The 19,624-nt window shown below is 44.1% G+C and overlaps 2 protein-coding genes across 3 annotated transcripts; both read right to left on the bottom strand.

Annotated features, from left to right (window-relative positions):
* Positions 1 to 3,179: 3,179 nt before the first annotated feature.
* LOC127344952 (BTB/POZ domain-containing protein POB1) lies at positions 3,180 to 8,467 on the bottom strand. 2 transcript variants are annotated; one of them, XM_051371331.2, is made up of 6 exons: positions 8,101 to 8,467; positions 7,333 to 7,488; positions 5,031 to 5,149; positions 4,891 to 4,954; positions 4,304 to 4,583; positions 3,180 to 4,184 (listed from the first exon to the last, which is right to left on the bottom strand). In XM_051371331.2, the coding sequence occupies exons 1-6, from the start codon at positions 8,351 to 8,353 to the stop codon at positions 3,368 to 3,370; spliced, it is 1,689 nt and encodes a 562-aa protein (XP_051227291.1). In that variant the 5' UTR covers positions 8,354 to 8,467; the 3' UTR covers positions 3,180 to 3,367. The 2 variants fall into 2 exon arrangements, with proteins under 2 accessions (XP_051227291.1, XP_051227292.1); XM_051371332.2 differs by having other exon boundaries at positions 7,333 to 7,470; positions 8,101 to 8,466.
* A 2,312-nt stretch (positions 8,468 to 10,779) lies between these two features.
* LOC127344953 (uncharacterized) lies at positions 10,780 to 17,093 on the bottom strand. The gene is made up of 3 exons (XM_051371333.2): positions 16,461 to 17,093; positions 13,136 to 13,261; positions 10,780 to 12,544 (listed from the first exon to the last, which is right to left on the bottom strand). The coding sequence occupies exons 1-3, from the start codon at positions 16,938 to 16,940 to the stop codon at positions 11,069 to 11,071; spliced, it is 2,082 nt and encodes a 693-aa protein (XP_051227293.1). The 5' UTR covers positions 16,941 to 17,093; the 3' UTR covers positions 10,780 to 11,068.
* Between the last annotated feature and the right edge of the window lie 2,531 nt (positions 17,094 to 19,624).

A 19,624-nucleotide genomic window follows, 5' to 3' on the forward strand; every position in this document is an offset into this window, starting at 1 on the left:
AGGCATGCTTTCGTGGAGGCGGAGGGGAGGATTGCCGGTGGCTGCGGTGGCGATAGCGACCAGAGGCAGCCTTTTATAGCCAATGGTGGCGAGGGAAGAGGCGGAGAGGAAGCGCGGAAAGAGGCGGAGAGAAGGCACGAGAAGGGGAGCATCGGCGATGCATGGAGAAGACGCAGCATCGACGGGACGTCTCGCCTGCAGCGCCATGGAAACCGGCGTCTCTATTAAGGCAAAACTACACCGCGTCGGTTCGTGTCGCTGGCGAGGCTGGCCTACTACTCGACACGGGTTTTGGTTCCATCCAGCGCCCCCACAACATCCCAGGGATGGACTCGAGACATTGCACCGTATTGAGCTGCAGGATAAAAGGGGGCTTTGAGACGCGCAGCTATTAAACGTCTGGCGCACCCCAAATCTCTATAAATGCGCGGCAGGATATGCTCTCGTGTCAACAAAAATGAGGATTGAGTCTGCGAGTCAGGTTTGTCAGCTTGTCTGCCTGGGTTGGGAACCAAGAGCAACCGGTCCAAATCCATGCGCAGGATAAATGAGATCCTAGGCTTATCAGCTTGCAAGATGAAGAAAATTCAGCTGAACTGGAGCTAGAATCGTGGCCACCCCAGCTGGAGGCACCGATTTAATGTTGACGAGCTTTTTGGGTTTAAATTTTATCCTCAGCTTGGCTAGCGTACCAGAGCACCATTATACATTGTTAGAGATATATTTGCTATAGGTATATTAGGTAGTTTAGGATTTTAATCTCTACCTACCATATCTCTAGGAGAGCTATCTTAGCCTCCAAGTCTTGTACCACTATATATACTCGCCCATGAGGCGCAATACAACATCCATCATATTTCGTATATCCCTCTATCCTTCTACATGGTATCAGAGCAGCACGCTCCTTGACCTAGCCGCCGCCCCCGCTTCCGCCCGCGCCGCCCCCGGGGAGGTCAATCTCCATGGCCTACTCCGGGGGCCGCGCAACCCGTATGAGGGTTCGTCCGCCGATCCGTTGATTCGCTGCCCTCGAGTCTTTTTTTTCCAATCTGTAGATTGGTTTTCTTTTTGCGTCGCCGGTCGCTCGACCGACGTTTTTCTTTTTGGTTTTAGCGATCATAGATCGGATTGAGTCGCCCATCGCCGTCGTCCTCTTGCGCCTCTACTCCGACAACGGCATCGAACTGCACCGGCCATCAACCGCACGGCACAGCCGCACGCGCCGCACACGGGGCGCCCCTACGTGCGACGCCGCAGGCTGTCTCGCCCGCGCGGTCTCCATCGCTGGTCCGTCTTCGCCGTCATCGCCCGGGACTACATCGACAACGCCGCCATCGACTTCGATCTGCGCATCGTCCACGCCATGGCGCGTATCGTGCCGCCGTCGGTCTGATCAACCGACCCCACGCACGTCTACGCCAAGCACGTCCTCGAGCACGCTCCTACCACCGATTGAGCATCGGGTTGCCGCTGCGTTGCCCCTTCGGGTCACAGCGCCGCCGCCTTTGATCCACGCTGCTAGCCAACGACGCGCCTTCTGAGGAGCGTACGTCGCTGGTGGCGTCCCGCCGCTGCACCGACTCGCGCCCTGCAGCTACGTCGGCCCCTCAGGCCGTGGCGTCGCCGCACGCGGTCACCTTCGCCGTCCCCCGCGCATCGACGTCCGAGGCCACCACAGCGCCGCCCCTTCGGCGGGTCGCCTCCGTCCGCGCATGGTCTTCGTCACGCCGCCGGGTCTTCCTCGCCTACTTCGTGTACCGCCGCCGCGCCTTCACCTCAGATCGCCGCTGGGCTCGCCAATCACTTCAGGTCGCGCTGGGCTCGCCGATCACCGCAACACCCGTCTAGGCGTCCAGCATGACCACCCCTGGTCACCGCTGGGTTAGCCGCCTTCTACGTCTCCAACCGTCTCGACTTCGTCGCCCGTGCCATCGCCTTGTCCCCGTCTACACCACCTGCTACTCTACTCTGAGAACCGCAGGCCGCGTCGGCATCTCTCCGTCGGTCTGCGACCCCGACGCTTCCGGAGGCCTCCTCTGCTAGTCCCTCTGACATGGCGACAAGTTCATGATGGTCCCTGCCCCTCGCATGCCCGGTACTGGCAACACCGGAAGTGCCTTCGTCCCCGACATGTTCCCGAGTCTGGCAAACTCGCGTTGGATGTCTCGTCTTCATCGGCTTCGACGACGTCTTCATCGGCATCGCCTCTACGACTGCTTCGACGCGTCACCGCCGAGTTCTTCTATGCGTACTCGGTTCTGGCAAAACCAGAGTATGCCTTCGTCCCCGACGTGCGCCTGGTTCTGGCAAAACCATGGTTGCACTTCGTCCTCGATGGCCCAGACTGCATCGACTTCGGCATCGACCATCTCCACGACTGCCTCGGCGCGTCTCCGTCACTCTCCTCGCACACCACCTCGCATGCGGCTACATCGACACCGGCACCCGACCACGACATCGACCACGGCATCCCCTCGCGCGGCTACCCCGACCAAGGTTGCAGCACCCACGCTCTCGGCTACCTCGACATCGGCATAAAGGGCTACCACCTCGCCTGCGCCTCACCAGCTTCCTCTACAGTCCAAGCATCCGCGACGCAACTCCGTCCACGACGCTCCCACTATGACTGCGGGGGAGTGTCAGCCGTTGGTTCCTACCTTCGGTTTCTCTCCAGTCTGACCGTCCGCGACGCTACTGTTGTTCACGTCACTACCGCTACGACTGCGGGGGAGTGTTAGAGATATATTTGGTATAGGTATATTAGGTAGTCTAGGATTTTAATCTCTACCTACCATATCTCTAGGAGAGCTATCTTAGCCTCCAAGTCGTGTACCACTATATATACTCGCCCATGAGGCGCAATACAACATCCATCATATTTCGTATATCCCTCTATCCTTCTACATACATCACCCAACTTATTAATATGGACATTAAATTTGTATCAGCCAACTTATTTGGTCAAAATGAAGTGTAACATCCAGTCTAGTCTCAATGGCTGAACAAAACTACAGACTGTGTTAATTGTCGCAAATTTTAAGTGGGGGGAAAATCAACACAGGTTCTGGCCAGTCAGAGACTAGCACTGTCGTCGATCAGGTTTGTCATTTCGGTTGCACGTCCTATATCTCCAACCGACCAGGCGGTATAGATCTTCACAATATCTTGACACAGAAACATATAGCCTTCGAATTGAAGGCAACAGGGCTTACAGCCTTTTTTAACTTGTCATTACCAAACTGTCTATCAACAAAAGTATTAAGCGCATGGAAGAAACAAGAGGATATCTGCAGCACATAACATTTTCCGCACTAATGCCCACCACGAAAACTGGAACTGAGCAGAGGCACATCAGGCGGCTACTGCATCATGCCGAGGGCTGCTTTATCGTCAACTCAGCTCTCAGATGCAGCATGCCATCGATGAAGAAGAGGCTGTCGTCAGCCATGAAGGTCGACCACGGGATCGCAAAGAGGTTCCTGTATCCAACTGCCTTGCCGCCCGTGAAGGTGTAGTTTCCCTTGTACTTGCTCACAAACTCCCCCGACGGTCTTGTCCTCGCAGCAAACTCGTAATCTACTGTCACGCTCATCGAACCCTTCTCTTGCATTCCCAAGAAGAGCCCAAAGCAGTAGAACGTACTCTGTTGCTCCATGTTGCAGTGGGCTGAGAGGAAAAAGCCCTGTCCTGCGAGATGGAACGCCTGCGAGTATATCCGTCCTGACGGGAAGAGCCGAGAGCACTCGTCGCGCTTTAGATCCAGGTATGCTATACACTGTGGGTAGGGTCGATCAAACTCGACCACTTTCAGAGGTCTGTACTTGTAAGCTCGCTCCGCAAATTTCTGAGACGTCATCGTATCTGCTGCAAGGGCACGCTGCCGGTGAGGGGCGTCAGCTTTATACAGAAGCGCCTCCGTGACGCATTTTGTTGCTTGCTCATGGTCTATATCAGTGCATGTCAGGACCTTCCGCAGTTTTCTGCATGTCATATGACTGAAACGCACTAGAGGAAGCAAGCGAGAACTCAAGATCTCCCGTCTTTCCTCTGATTTGGGATATTGTGCACGGGCCCACTTGAGCAGGAAGTCGTAGATGGCATCTTCAGATGCCACCTGCAGGTCATTACTTGACAAGATGGCTTCAACCCCGGCAAGAGGGATATTCATCACTTCATCTTGGAACCTGAAATCAGACAAATCATACCTTGAGTGCCCTTGATATTGACTCCGACAATAATGTCTACACTTTCCATGAAAAAGAAAGAGAGGAAAAGGTAGCTCAATCTGCTGGAAATCACTCACTTAGTCAAATCCTTGTATTTATTGGCAAGAAATTCCTTGGCTGCATCTGTCAGAGGCTGAACTGCAGTTGCCATTGAAATGGAACATGGGAGATCTAGATAGAGTAGCGCAGATTCTGGGGTCATAGGCAAGCTTGTTAGCAACTGGCTGCAGTGCCTCATGCAAGAAACAACCTCAAATTTGTCAGCGGCCATCAATATATCAAGCAGAAGAGTGGGCTCAGTTGTTGTCAGCTTCCCACTGTACATAAAGCTTAAAAGCTCCATGAGGGCACTTTCCTCTGATCAAAGTAGAATGAAAACAATCAGTCATAAGGTTCAACAGAACAGTTCAATAAAAAAAGGACCATATTTTCGAGTTTCTGTCACAATTTCATTAAGTACGTAGTAACAAAGAAAGTACGACCAATGATATGTGGCACATAGCAGTATTTGGTACTGGCAGTCCTTTGATATCACTTATTACTCTTTTTTGCTATAGTTAATTGTATTTATTATCACTAATGAAAATAATAATGCAACTGCAGTACCTAATCTGGATAACCTATAGGAAGAGGAAGAATGAGTTGAAATGAGCTGTCATATTACCTGAATCAGTAATCCTAAGTGTTGCGTGCCTCTGATCTGATTCTTTCATGCCATTTGAGAAAAGCTAAGAAGTATAAAGCATATTAGACTAAGTAAACTGATTACATAATCAGCACAATTTAGAAGGTTATCAGAATTACCTTGAAAAAGAACTGACTTTTTGCAGCAAGAATAGCTGAACTGATATAAATAGTATTTACTCGTAAAACTGGTGTGCTCACGACGGTCCAAGAAGAATCAATACTTTGTCCTTCATCACCTGCACAATACGAAGATCAGAGAGAGAAACACGAAAACCAGAGCCGAAGGCAGAGAACACAGTAACTAGACAACTTTTTTACTATTAAAAAATATACTTGCAACACTTTGTTCTTTTCTATGTGCATATTTATCTTTATTAACACAGGTTTAATTCAAAGGAAATTTTAGGGTCTTAATCGTTAGGATGTTTTCCTATAGACCTTGCTTGGTTTCTAGGATTAGAGTCCTTAAGAACTTATCTAATGAATCACTTCCCACTCTATTCCAAAGAAAAGTTTCCACAGAATCGAACTTCTTGGAAATTTCCCTTTTGCCTACGAAAACTATGGCATGCACCTATCCCTGAAGAAATTTATATGTTTACTCCTATGATGCAACAAACGACTTATATTGTGTAGTTATTACTGTGCTCTCAATTCTTGCGGTAAACAATATGCCATGACATCCAACTCCATGGAGCAGTGTTGGTCCCTAGCTCAGATGCTCTTTTTGCAAAGGAGCTTTGTGGTTTGCTCGCTAGTTTGGAGGCGGCTAGCCCTGGATATGGCAAGGAAATTGCCCTCGTCTTGGCAGGTAAACCCTCAGAGGACATGATCAAGAAGGTGGAGAAGTCTCTTAAAAAGGTATCTATCAGAAGGATAAGGAGGAGAGCCATAACAAGGGAAGTTTGAGAAGTGGGTTGTTGGTTCTAGTTGGTTTAGATGTTGCTTTATTTTGGTGTTGTTCTCTTGTGGGTGTACGCTTGGTGTGGGTTCGGCTCTATTGTTGTAGGTTTTCGCTCGGTTTTCTCCTAAAAAACTGAGCATCTTCTTCTTAATTAATAGATGAGGCAAAGCTTTTGCCTCCGTTTCAAAAAAAAAAAAAAACTCCTGTGTCTTTCCTATTCCGGTGTTGGAAATCATATGAATCAAAGAGGCATAGAATTTCTTTTTCCGAAACAAGAGGCCTAGAAATACGACAAAAGATAAGAAAATCATTACAAAAAGAACTCATTAAACTGCATCCATCAATCTAGACAAGAGTGTAGCTTACTGATTAAAGTAACATCGATGTTAGCCCAGGGATCCTATCAGGATTCCACATAAATCATTCAAGAAACAAGGCCCACACCAAGGATTAAATTGTTTTGTAATTAATTAGTACTCCCATGTCACGCAAGCATCCAATAGCTGAACCAAGATCAATCCACCAACAAGGAAACATGGGTTTAACAAAAAGTGTGGTTATCTTGCAAAGATTGGCATCTCAAAAGTCATACACATGGGCTAACTAGTTGGTCAAAGGATTGCGCCAGTACAGAATTACTGGTATTGACCTACCAGAGATCATTCATAATAATACTTAAAAGTGGTATCAAGACCAATAATATTGACCTTAAGCGTTTCAATAAAAGAACAAAAAGGAGATAGAAATGGAACAAAAAGGAAAGCAGTCATGTTGACGTTAGATATGTCACGAGAACAGGATTGCAGAGGGTTCTGGGGAGCCCCTTCTAATGTCCAAACATTTGAATGATCATACTTGATCACATCATCATTTTCCTAACAAGGTTATGAAACAGTACACGCAGATACACATTTGATGATAATAATCTGTTTTTCCTATTTGTTGTGAACCTTTAGATAATACATTCAGTAATGTGGTATAACAATATTTCTAGGTAATCAATTGGTAGATTTGATGTGGATCATGCAAAAAAAAGATCGTTTCTGAAATTACCTGGTATCTCAATCACTAAATCTAATCTAACCCAAAAGAAAAATAATTCAGTATGGAAATCCTGATTTTCCTACTGTACTAATAAAGCTTTCATGATAGGCTAACTAGAATTCCCTTCATGTGTCTAACAAGGTTATGAAACAGTTTCTACACGCACATACACATTTGATGATAACAATTTATGTAGGTAATCAATTGGTAGATTTGATGTGGATCATACAAAAAAAAAAGATTGTTTCTGAAATTATCTGGTATCTCAATCACTAAAATTAATCTAACCCAAAAGAAAAATAATTCGGTATGGAAATCTAGATTTTCCTAGTAGTAAAGCTTAACTAGAATTCCCTTCATATGGCTAACACACCTTATACGACAAATTCTGATCAATATTTGTACACCAAGACTTCAGTTTAAAAATCATTATAAAAGGACAATAAGGAGTACAAGTTTCAGCAGCCATACCATCTGGACCAACGCTAGGTGGAGATTCTTCTTCTTCTATCATTGCTACAGGTTCCTCTTGATTTTCTTCATATGCATCACATTCTTCTGCTTCGACTTCATTGCAATTTGTCTGGTCTGACATGTGTGTTGCAAATTCTGCAGATGAAAATTGAACTGGCAATATAATGAAGAGCATTGTCACATTTTACATAAATACATTAATTAAGCTGAAGAACAATCGCAACATTATCATATGTGAGATAACTGTATAAGGAAGATAAGCCATTGAGCATCACAAAACACATGGCGAACATGTGGATCATGTTGTACAGTGCCAATCCCCAATGGTCTACATTTAATGACCTAGCACCGAAATGGCTCACTTCCAACAGACACGCCCCAAGAGGATTATGGAGATGCCATCCCTGGCCATGTACAAATCTACAGCCTATCTCTCTCTCTCTCATCCTACATTCTCTGTCAAACAAATATGTGTCTACAGATTTGCTGCATTCTACTTGCACATGTAGAGAATAAAATTGCTACGTGTCTACTTAATTAATTTGATTCCGATTCAGCCGAGAAAATTTTCAGTGGCACATATAATAGTATATATATATGAATTCTCTTGTATCGCTTCTCCCTTCCGACACAAATCTAAGAGAAAGGGTCGGCGGCTAGATAGAATAACAAAATTGACAGGAAAATTGCGAAAATAGGCCGTAAATCGCAAATCCGTAATCCAATCGCCCGGGTGAACTGACACCAGACTAATAGTAGGATTACCTTTCTCCTTGAGGAGCTCCTCCCGACGGCGCTTGCGGTGGCGCGCCCAATCGGCGAGGGATCCTCCGGCAACGTCGTCGCTGGAGCCGGGCGCGTCGTCGCCGGCGACGACCTCTATCCGCAGCACCCTGTCGGAGAAGTTGACCGAATTAAACGCGAATTCGAAGCTGGGCCCCCCGTCCCCGGCCGCGAAGTCCGGGTCCATCTCCGCCTCCCCCGCCGCAGCCGTCGTGGACGCGTCGCGGCCGGCCATGCGCTCCGCCGCCTCGGGAAAGGGAGGGAGCGAGGGGCGGGTGGGCCCGTAACCCTAGCCGGCGGAGGCTCCCACGAGAAGAGCCGAGGAGAGGGGAAGGAGGAGGAAGGTGGAGGAAGGAAGGGAGGTGATTATATAGTAATAAAGGGTAAGTAGAAGGGCGGATTTGGGAAAGCCGCGTCGGCGTGGAAAGCATGTGCTTGTGCTTTCATCGTTAGATGTCATGTCGGAATTTGGATTTTGGATTTTTCTTTTCTTTATTAATAATCTGGTCATGATTTTTATTTGAAAAAAAACGTGTGTACGTTGACGAAGATCAAAGGATCTTCTTAGTACATCGTCAAACGAAATAGAACATGCGTAGTAGTTTACAGATCTCACATGTATAGTGTCCTTTGCTCCTTGCGTCTCATCAAATATATATTGAATTTATCTAACTTTAAATGTATTTAAACTTGGTGCATCTGAATTTAGAAATCAACAAAGACATGTTTCATAGAACGGAGGGAGAACATAAAAGTTAACATGTTAGAGTTGCTGGAATACATTAATATCGTGGAGATAGTAATTACACTTAGCTTCTGCAACAACGAAATGTCCTAAAACACACGATCCTAAAATAAAAATAATAAGATAAAAGAAAGATCCCGCTACATTGATCATTTCCTTGCACATGACAAAATACCGCCAAGACAACACCTGAAGTCCAAAAGCGACGCATTCAAAAAGAAAACAATGCACAAACGCCATCAGCACCCGGCCATAGATCTCAGATTTTCATTCAATGTCCGCGCTTTCAAGACAATGCCTTCGACAAAACCATTATCAGGCACATCTAATTGGGGTCAAACCTTAGGTTTTCACTCTAAAAGATAAGATTTTATAATCCTCTTGTGATGTCACCCCCACTTGCCACTGATGTTACCACATGATAGAAATCACCAAGCAAAGTCCTCATCGCCTCGAAGACTTTGTCCACCATTATTAGGCCTCGGACCTCAGCCACCATGACATTCTCTATCATTGTATTCACCATGGAAATTGAAACACACATGTCCTATAATGTCAGTTGATAGCAAAGCTACGTGGCACGCCCTCGTGAAGCCGCATAGGCTGAAATAGGGCACACACGACGGAATCCCATCCAGTCCAGCACTCTACAAGCGCTAATCGCCCAATAAAGATCCTAGAACGCCTTCTTGGCATGAGAAGAACCCTAGAACCGTATCCTTTATTGGGTTTATCGACAGGCCACTACGGCGTAACCTGCCGACGCCCAACAGCAAGCTGAAGATCTCAGCAGACATCGTTGCCTCTACCCGCACCACACAGAGATGAGGAGTTGAGCTGCATTGATCTGGTTTATATCAAGGAAGCATTTCTGGTACATGTAGTAGAAGGCAACCTGTTGCAGCTAAAAAAAATGAAGAAGGCTGCAGCCAATTTAGTTGCTTGCATAAAAATTTATAAACCGAGGATTCAACACGCACTAAAAACCTATCTCTTCAAGAGATTTATTTGCGGTCTCCAGTCTAGAGAATTCGAGATGCACATGATCAATGCACCTAGGAATACTAGATACTTCACTTCACTAGTGATGTGCTTTAGCAAAATTGTTAGAACCGTAATTCTAAATCAGATCGTAACCTCTATGATAAGATGATAAACCCCACCTCAAAAAAAAAAGATGATAAACGGTAGGATCAAAAAAATTAGAATCCTAAAATCTTAGATTATATTTAGTAGAATCGTAGAATCGTTCTACTTAATTTAGGTCGTAAAGTCATAGAATCGTATGGTAAAATCATAACTCAAACATACATATGAGATAATCAAATGACTTGCCATGCAAATTTTTTTTTGAAAGGTTAACCGCTAAGGATGGCAATTTTACCGAAGGCTACGGGTACTTGCGGATACCGTACCCACATAGGCAGGCTATGGGCACACTTTTGTTCCTGTGGGCAGTACACATACCCAACCCGTTAAGTAATGGGTAGGGCACAATATACCTTTGTAAGTTTGTAACTGCAGGTATACCCATATACTACCCATTTATTATTATTATTCCATGTGACATGTCTACTCTTGTTAACTCTTAAGTTAGAATATGAGATTGTGATTTCTCTATTTTGATAATTGTTAGATACTCAGCTATCTAATATTGAGTTGAGACAATTCATCTTTTTAACAAACGGATGAATGTAAAATTGTGAATAGTTTGTATAATATTTGATCTACCCATCAGGTAACCAGCGGGCACAAGTACCTGTTAGGTATATGCAAAAAAAAAAAAAGTACCCGTTAGGTATGGATATGGATAAAATTTTATACCCATAGGTACCGGTATAGGTAGAAGTTTGTATCCACCGATTATACGAGTATGGGTACATACACAAAAACCCTGACTCAAACAACTATGCATATGAGATAATCATACAACTTGCCACGCAGAAAAAAAATTAAAAGGTTAACAGCATGCAGGTGCCATTACATACACAAAAACCTTCTCAAAGTTGAGTTCTTGGCCTCCCCAAGCACCCCGTGGACAACGAATTAACAGGTTAATTTACATAGAAGTTCGGTGAATTAGGATTCGCGTGCTGCGTGCAATGTACAGGATTACTGGATCCAACACTAAAGGAGATGCCCCAGCTACGTGAACCATCTATATTGCACCACTGATTTGCTGCACGTCACGGGCATTAGATGCTCTTATTTTCTCCTGCTGGATAACGAACCTCCTGTCGCCTTCAATCGGGCATGCCGCCCCTCTAGTCGTGCCTGAAGCAGTTTTGCCTTCAGGGTGTTCTCTTTCACCCCTGCTGGCAGTTCCGGCGAGCATTCGATTATCTCGTGGCCCGAAAGTGTTGATTGGTAGTTCGGTTGCCTTGCTAGACCGTGGGGATTACATAAATCCCCTGAATCCGTGCCTTCACAAAACAGACTTCTTCGGGAGTAATGATCAAGGGATTCCTGGCCCAAACAATCAGCAGGAAGAGCCTCCAAATTGTGATTTAACGAGTCAATGTGAGATCCTCGAGATTTATTGGCGTAACTGACTTCTGCTGAAGCAACCCCAACACTGCTGTGGGAGTTGTTTTCTCGAGTTCTGGTGACATACTGTGGGTAACTGTCTTTCTGTGCATAAACTGGCACATGCGACATATGCGAACTTTCACCGGCTGTACTGTAAGAGTATCCTGATATTCTCTTTGGTTCATCCATGCTAGCTGTGCCGCTTCTGTGAGGTCCTGTATGGTGATGATTCCGGTTGCCATTTCCATGCATGCTCAGCTCAAAGCAATGCAGGTCACTAGCAACAGAATCATCGTCGTCATCTTCAGCTACCTGAGGAGCACTTGTGGTACCATTCAAATGGACCGACTCAAGGGATTGCCGACGTAAGCTAGAATCTCGCCTAGTATCATTCATGCATTTGACATTATTCTTAGAGCTAGCTGATGTTTTAGCAAAAAGGAAAGCCTTGATCTCACTGCTCAGCCTTTCTGTTACTGTAGCTGTCTGCAGCGAGTCTTCCTGGACATCAATATTTTGCATCTGCATTCTTTCATCAAGCCACGCTTCCGAAATATGAAGAACAGACTTATCAAACTTGTGTTCATAAATATTTCCATGCCTTTGTTTTAGCATGCTGACTTCCTCTTCATAGTTCCGGATTCCCAATGCAAACTGATCACAAAGGCCTTCTAGGAGGCGATTTGTTTTCTTCTCCTTCTCAAGGTCCTTAAGTGCCTTCAGAAATGCTGGTTTTACCTCAGATAACTCCCTGCCAGACTTCCTTTGGCGATCCTCAGAATGCCACCAAAGGTGTCTCTCATCCTCTACTTCATCTTGGAGGGAACAAAGGGCTCCTTCAATCTTCTCTTGATTCTTATTTTTTCGGACAAGTTTGTCCTCGGAGAGCTGCCTCATTAGTGAAGCAACTTCATGGCGGTATCCTCGTCTCTCTTGCTTAAGTTCTTGAATATGTGCCTGTGCCTGCTGTAATTCTAATTTTAAACCCTTAACCACTGACATATTAGCAGTTTGCTGTTCTTCCAGGCTCCAAATTCTATTGAGAACCTTCAATAGTTCTGTTGATGTATTAAGATTATAACCTGCTACCCTTGATCTATCCTTGACATCCAAAGAACGACCTAGGTTGATAGCTTGGTCTATATTGGACCCCTGTAAAATTGAGAGTTACAGAATAACGTCTTTTGAGAAATGTGCTTGGTCGTGTAATTCTTGCAACTTGAAGACATAGCTACAAACCCAACGTAATCATGTGCATTAATGAATGAAGAAAAAAATGCAGTTATCTAAAACAGAACTAATTCATGAAGCAGGCAAACAACCATGATATAACCTCATTCTTCTTTGTCCTTGCGAAAAGAAAATAATGCTTCTGTTTATCTAAAGAAAGAATAAATAGCCAAAACAGCAGTTAAACAAACTAAAATACTGTCAAGTTGTTTCAACTGATTTGAGGCTATCATGATTTATTTTCAATGACAGCAGCATAAACTAGGGTGCTACTGCGCTCAATTTTCAATGTCTTCATACATCATGCTAAAATTCCATCTAAAAATCCATGCTAAAAAGCATTCTTGCACTCTAAACATGTTTCTTACTAGATTCATGTATAATGAAAACACACAGGAATCATGAGAACAAAAAATATCTTGTTCATAGTAGTACACAGTACCACATGGCAACATGCCCACAAAAAAAGGACACCGAAGCAACGAAAAGCATAACAGGGGAGAATATACACACCCTGGTTGAGCTGGTATAACTTGCAGGTGAAAAAGACTGTGCAGCATGACTCCTTTCTTGATGCAACTTATGTAGATCCTTGGATAAATCTGTAGGATTCCTATCAAAGCCACCTGAACTCTGAGGCTGAACGGCAAGGAAGAAAATAATTAGCAAAGAATAACTTTGAAAACTAATTTAAACTACTCTAGATAAAATAACAGTTAGTTATGCGCACGGCCAGTGGCAGAGCCACCTCCTGGCAACTCCATGTGGCCACCTGGGCTTGTACGATCAACCTCTCTTAAGGATGAACCATACTGTAGGGGCTCGAAAGGACATTTCTTAGGAGAAATGCTAGCTGACAGCCGCAACAGTTAATCGTGCTAGCCTTTCATGGACTCTTCTTGGATTTCCTTTCAGCTACGCCCAGCACCTCTCTAGTTTCTCTATGAGATGGAGATGGCTCATTCTCTAGTTTTCCTACGAGATATAAGTCAGTTTCTATCGTACTTTGAAGTTCAGGAAGGAGTTATTAATTAAGACGAAGAAGAACTGGGTGGGGATATGCCTTTCCCATAACAATAGAAAGAATCCAAGCCAATATACACTACACTATCACTATAGAGTTTTCGCCTAGTCTTGCCCAGGTTCCAGTAACAGCCCCGTCACTACAGATGACTTAGAAATCGCAAAACGAGAGACTTCTGCACATCTGGCAGGTAGGATCTCTTCAATGTTTAGATGTATCTTCTTAACACATATGAATTCTGACATGGAGGAGAGAGACCATCCAGCACAGAGAACACCATATATCAGAATAATGATTGCCCTAGCAAGATTGAAGTTTGATCGATGGTATTGAGTAGCATACCAGCAAAAAAAGGCGAGTTGGGTTCATAGTGTGCGCTGTGGAAGTGTGGATCATGTGACTTACAGGCAGCAAAGCAGGAGTGATCTTATGCAGGTACCCAGTTAAGTTGAGTTTTTTTAGCTACTCATCTCATTATGAGATCCATCTGAAAACGTAAATCTGGCTAGTTGCATACAATTCTACTTTTTGGGATTGTACCTTTTTAGACTTTAGTGTGATAAATAGCCTGAGAGTTTTTTGGTACCTGAACAGAACCTCCACTAGCTTTGGTATACTGAAAGCTTCTTGCATCTGCTTACCTGACACAATCAAGCAGCCTTCTAGGTTCTACTACTAGTACTATGATATGCCAAGGCTTCCGGCTATAAGTTTATTTGGCAATTGACAACAGTGCACCACTCCACCAACCAAAGCGATAATAAGTAACCCGCTATTCCATCGTCAGGGAGCTTAAATGCATGCCAAGAAGCCAGTTACTTGTAAAGATGGTTAAAATGTCAGCCAGCGAAATGCATAAATATGGCACTTGCAGGTCACATGTCACTATAAGAAGGTTTGAGCATGATGTGTACCTAACTCCTGATTCCTTACCGAATAAGCGTGCATGCTCAACTGCAGATCTCGGCAATGCCAACTACAATAGGCTCAGTTGGAGAAAGGAAACCAAGCAACAGATGAAATGATAGTAATAAACTGTTTAATGTTGAATTTTTCTTTCGTTGTAAATTCATAATCTGTGTTACTGCTAACTGGATAAGAAGCAATATTGTCCAAATTAATAAACATGTTACTGTGGCAGGCTCTATGAATCAAATGTCTAGTTTGTAGCAAATATATAAATACTCCCAAAATGGAAAAGGTTCATTCATGTGAATACAATTTACTAAAATTCAAAATTTAAGACCCTCATTTAAAGACACAGGGGGAAACAACTTCCACAGAGGATAAATATTATAGTAATTTGAAACGGAATTACATTTGTACATGCGCACATGAGCAGACGAGCTATCTCATGTCCGCTCAAAGGTTGGTCGGTGATGAGATCCGCAAAAAATTATGTGAGAGAAATGTTTTTTTTTTCTGGAAAACCTAAAAACAGCAAAATAAGAAAATCCCTACAACACGAAAACAAAAACAACATGTATGCTATATACCCAGACTGAATGTTGATAAACCCTGTGTAAAAGCTCTAGACCGAAAACTGTAAAATCAACTTAAGAAAATCAAAATGCTATAAAACTCTAAACTCAAATAAAACTAGTATATCAACCTTTAGATCAATATATCCAAGACATTAAACATGATTCAGCAATTGCTCGTCAAACATAATGCAATTTGTACTGCCCATAAAACATCTCATATGCTGGGAGAACCTGGTACATTAGTTGAGTTGGTGAACTCTAATTCCACAGAACCAGAAATGTAAGTCTTGCTAAATTATTCTTTAGTTCTCACAGCAAGGAAAACCATAGAACATTACATTCTAGACTTTGGCTGAAACTTTAGCTACTCTAGAATGCAGTCATCTTTCCTTCCACATCACCACATCATACAACAAAAGTTTGACCCTTGCCAAATTTGCACTTTATGTTCCAACAAGCAATAAATTTTCTCAACTCTCAACGAATGGTAGGGCAGAACTGTACTGATAGCTCAACAGATCAGAAAGGTCCACACTAGCCACCTAGATAATGCTGAATTGGTATGTCAAAGATAGTGATGCCAGCAAAGAAATTAATTGAAGGGTGAACAACAGACGCTATCATCCCGAATCAATGCAGTTAGTCACAAAGGAGGTGCAGAACAACACATAAACGAAACTATCCGGAAAAGGTTCTCTTTGGAGAGCAATACATTTCAGCACTTGATCTACTTGCTCTGTTTGAGGCAAAAAAAAAAAAAAAAGGCCAACCATCGAAAGTTGGCGTTCTCGAGAAAAGACTTTCATAGTGCATGTGCCCAGCAATACAATCACGCAATAGACTCTTGTTTATTTGCACAAACTTATACTCCTGCCCAGTTGAACAATTTGAAGTTCCAACAAGCAATTAGTTTCCTCAATTCTGAAGCAATGATATGGCAAAATTGTAGCAATACCTCAAGGTCCTCAACAGACTAGAAAAGTCCACACTAGCCACCTAGCGAAAGCTGAATTGGTGGGAGGTCAAAGACAGTGGTACGATAGAAAATGAATTCGAGGAAGACCACCAAACATTATTGACCCGAATTTATTATCTGTTCCCCATTAATGCCAAACAATGCGCAAAACAAAACGATTGAATCTGATAAAATGTTCAAAGAAAATCGATCCAAACAAGTTGACAGCTGATCCATTTGCATGTTTGTTGTGATTTGTGAAGAAGTGGAGTAATACGTACCGAACTGATTCTTAGACGACAGTAAGGCACACTGTAGCGGTACAAGTAACTAACCGGATGTTTGTAGAAGTACAACCAAACTGCAAACACTGACCTTATCCACTTGGGCGCCGATACCGGCAGGCCCGTTCCCGCTCCGGCGCCTCCGCCCCCCGCTGCGGCGGGCCTCCCGCGTGACGTCGTGGATCTCCCAGAGGCTGGCGCCCAGCTGGCGCGCGGAAGCCGAAGCGGACGCAGAGCTCCTCCTCGGGGCCGCAGCAGCAGCCATTTCCGCCTCTCCTTGCCGCTCGGGCGAACCCGGTGAGCCCTCCAGCTTCCACGAGGGTGCCGGCGTGCCGGGGCCCGCCCGGCGCCTCGCCCTCCCGAGCCGCAGCCGCAGCGGGACCTCCTCCTCCTTCTTCCCCTCCCTACGGCCGCCTTCTCTGGGAGGACAGCCCGGTCCCTGCGGCGCGTCTTCGCCGAGGACTGGCCCCGCAACCTCCGCGCGCTGGCCCAGTGGGGCTCCTTGTGCCGCAGCGGAGGCGGCCGGTTCCATGGCTTTGTCGGCGCCCGCGCGGACATGCACGCGAGGCATAGGGCTCCCTAGCCCATGCCACTACCACTCCGGCAGGTGGCCGCAGAGAGAGAAAGGGGATGGTGGGAGAGTTTTGCGGTGTGCGGAGGTGGAAAGGGCGGCCGGAAAAGCACGAAAGAGCGGAGTGTGTGCCCAGTGTTCGCTGTGCGGCCAACATGGGGCCGCCTTTGTTCAAGTTTTGCCCCTTCCGCCTCTTTTTTTCTCGCTCTTTTCTCTTCAAACGACGACTGGGTCGGGCAGTGGTATTTTTGCACATAGGAGCATAGGCCCCTTTTATTATAAAATACATGTTATATATTTTTTAAAATTTTGAAAAAAAAGTAAGACGAAAAACTCGCATGTACATATTCACGATGCTAAGCTAAGTGGTCACAGTAGTTTCATGAAAAATCGACTTGTCGTGTGACGTGCTAAAAATTATATTTTTCAGAAGATATATATATATTTTTTACATAGATCACCAAAAAATATTGGTTCCTCGCAAAACTTGACGAACACACTTATATTGTGAAGGTGTACATGTAGAATTTTGAGCATACGCACCCAGGAGCCGAATTAAATTTCCGACTGGGTTGGGATTTTCATAAAAGACACTAGTCTGGGTGCTAGGGTGTGTTGGGTTCTGAAACGAGGTGGAATGGAATGGAACCGTTTCGTATCTAGAAACAATTTCAGTGTTCGGTTGCCAAATGGAATGGAACCAACTAGTTTCACAAAAGGGAATATTCCTCCTATATGCGGAACCAACCTGTTTCATGAATCGGCGGAATCTGGAGAAACGGCTCCGCTAAACCTCGTTGTCAAAGCAAAAAACAATACCTCTTCCTCGTCTCTCCGCATCCTATTCCTTGTAAAAGAAAAAGCACAACTGACCATGGGGTCGGCGGCCAGCAGGGCTAGGGCGGCGAGCACTCGTCAGGCCAGAGGCTTCGGAGGCGAGCACACTCTGCGGCGAGCACGTGCCTAACCACTCCGATTTTGACCACGACGACAACGGAAATCGGGCAGCCTGTCTTTGGTGCGCTCGACTTTGTGCTCCTTGATTGTGTCTCTATTCGCTCCGAATTTGCAAAACGAGAAGAACATCGGCTGCCCTTTTTACCTTTGTAGATTTTGATTTGGAGAAATAACATGTTTAGCATGTTCGCTTTTGTTGTGCACTCTCGGAACCGAACAAAAAACATAATCATTTTGTTCCTCATTTTTCTGTCCGAACCGACATTGGCATGAACTATTCTGTGCCGTTAGAATGGAACCATTCCATTCCATTTCAGCTAGTTTCAGAAACAAACACACCCCTAAAAAACACCCAACCACAATTGACTCCACTTCATACAAGAAATCACAAAAAAAAAATTGTCACTCCTCTTGTTTGATTCAAACGAATTGTGTAGGATTTTGGAAGGATTTTAATGCATATGATTTTTCAACGTTGTTTTATTCATAGGATTGCAATCCTTGGAATTCCTACAAATGATTCATTTGCACTTTGTTTTGGAGGAAAATCTTCCTTTACTCCAATCACTCCAATCTTTTCTACAATTTCATTGATTTTCATGTGCAACTAAACGCTTGTGGATCCAAAATCCTATGATTTTCTAACTATAAGGTTCTAGAGGACATGCCATTCCAATTATATATTTTTCCTATTCATGTGTTTAGAAAATCATACGAATCAAGCCCGCCGTAAACGAGAAAATGTTGTTGACATCTCTGCACCAAAACATACAAATATGTTCAGAACGAAGTGCATCAGCGTCCACTTCTAAGGTAACACCAACAAGAACCAGTTTGATTGTTCGAGGGAACTGCAGATTCCAACATCTCATACCCATACACTAGTAGAAAAAAGATCTTTAGTCCCGGTTTATAAGGTGCTTTAGTCCCGGTTGCGCAATCGGGACTAAATAACCGGGACTAAAGCCCACCCCCTTTAGTCCCGTAGTCCGGGTTGCTTACAAACCGGGACTAAAGGTCCATCCACGTTAGCTGCAGACGTGCGTCGGGGCGGAATACCTTTAGTCCCGGTTTGTAACAGGCCTCCAGGTGAAAAAAAAATTATCTAATTTATTTTCACTCCCTTTGTTCTATTTTTTTAGAATTTCTATTATTTCAGTTATTTGCCTAATTTAGTCTCTAACTATACTTAATCTCGGGTGAAAATTTCTCACCTATGGTCAAACTTCCCGTTCGGTCACCTATCCTTAGAATGCTCCAGCACTAGCATGCTTAACTTCCCAGTTCCTTTCGTCATGCTTCCAAGTACTCTGCGCGCACGTTATTGATACTAGTATCATATCAATCCTATTAATCTATTGGTCACGATGTCACACTTCTTATTTTTTGATGGTCCAGATAATTATTTTAATAAACAAAAGTAATGATGTAATAATAAAATCTTGAATAAGTAAATGAAAATATTTTTTAATAGTATTTATTATTATAATTATTTTAAAAATCGAACATAATCTAAAAACTTTTCATACTTTTCAGTAGTAATGACGTAATAATAATGTTTGCAATTATTAATTTTTATTTTTATAAATAAAGAAATATAAAATCCTGAATTTCTGGAAAAAACTAAAATCTTCATGCTTTCATACTTCTCTTTGGGATTTTGAGGATCTAAAAATTGGCTAATCGGGTAAACCCTGGAAGATTCGGATGTAACTTTTTTCCACGAT

The sequence above is a fragment of the Lolium perenne genome, chromosome 6 (assembly GCF_019359855.2).
Source record: "Lolium perenne isolate Kyuss_39 chromosome 6, Kyuss_2.0, whole genome shotgun sequence".
NCBI lineage: Eukaryota > Viridiplantae > Streptophyta > Magnoliopsida > Poales > Poaceae > Lolium > Lolium perenne.

Coding starts and splice junctions, on each gene's coding strand:
- LOC127344953 (XM_051371333.2), bottom strand. CDS start 16,940: ATGCCTCGCGTGCATGTCCGCGCGGGCGCCGACAAAGCCATGGAACCG. Junction 13,262..16,460: donor TCGGCGCCCAAGTGGATAAG/GTCAGTGTTTGC, acceptor CTTGCCGTTCAG/CCTCAGAGTTCAGGTGGCTT. Junction 12,545..13,135: donor GTTATACCAGCTCAACCAGG/GTGTGTATATTC, acceptor TCAATTTTACAG/GGGTCCAATATAGACCAAGC.
- LOC127344952 (XM_051371331.2), bottom strand. CDS start 8,353: ATGGCCGGCCGCGACGCGTCCACGACGGCTGCGGCGGGGGAGGCGGAG. Junction 5,150..7,332: donor ACCTAGCGTTGGTCCAGATG/GTATGGCTGCTG, acceptor CGTATTGTGCAG/GTGATGAAGGACAAAGTATT. Junction 4,955..5,030: donor AAAGTCAGTTCTTTTTCAAG/GTAATTCTGATA, acceptor TATACTTCTTAG/CTTTTCTCAAATGGCATGAA.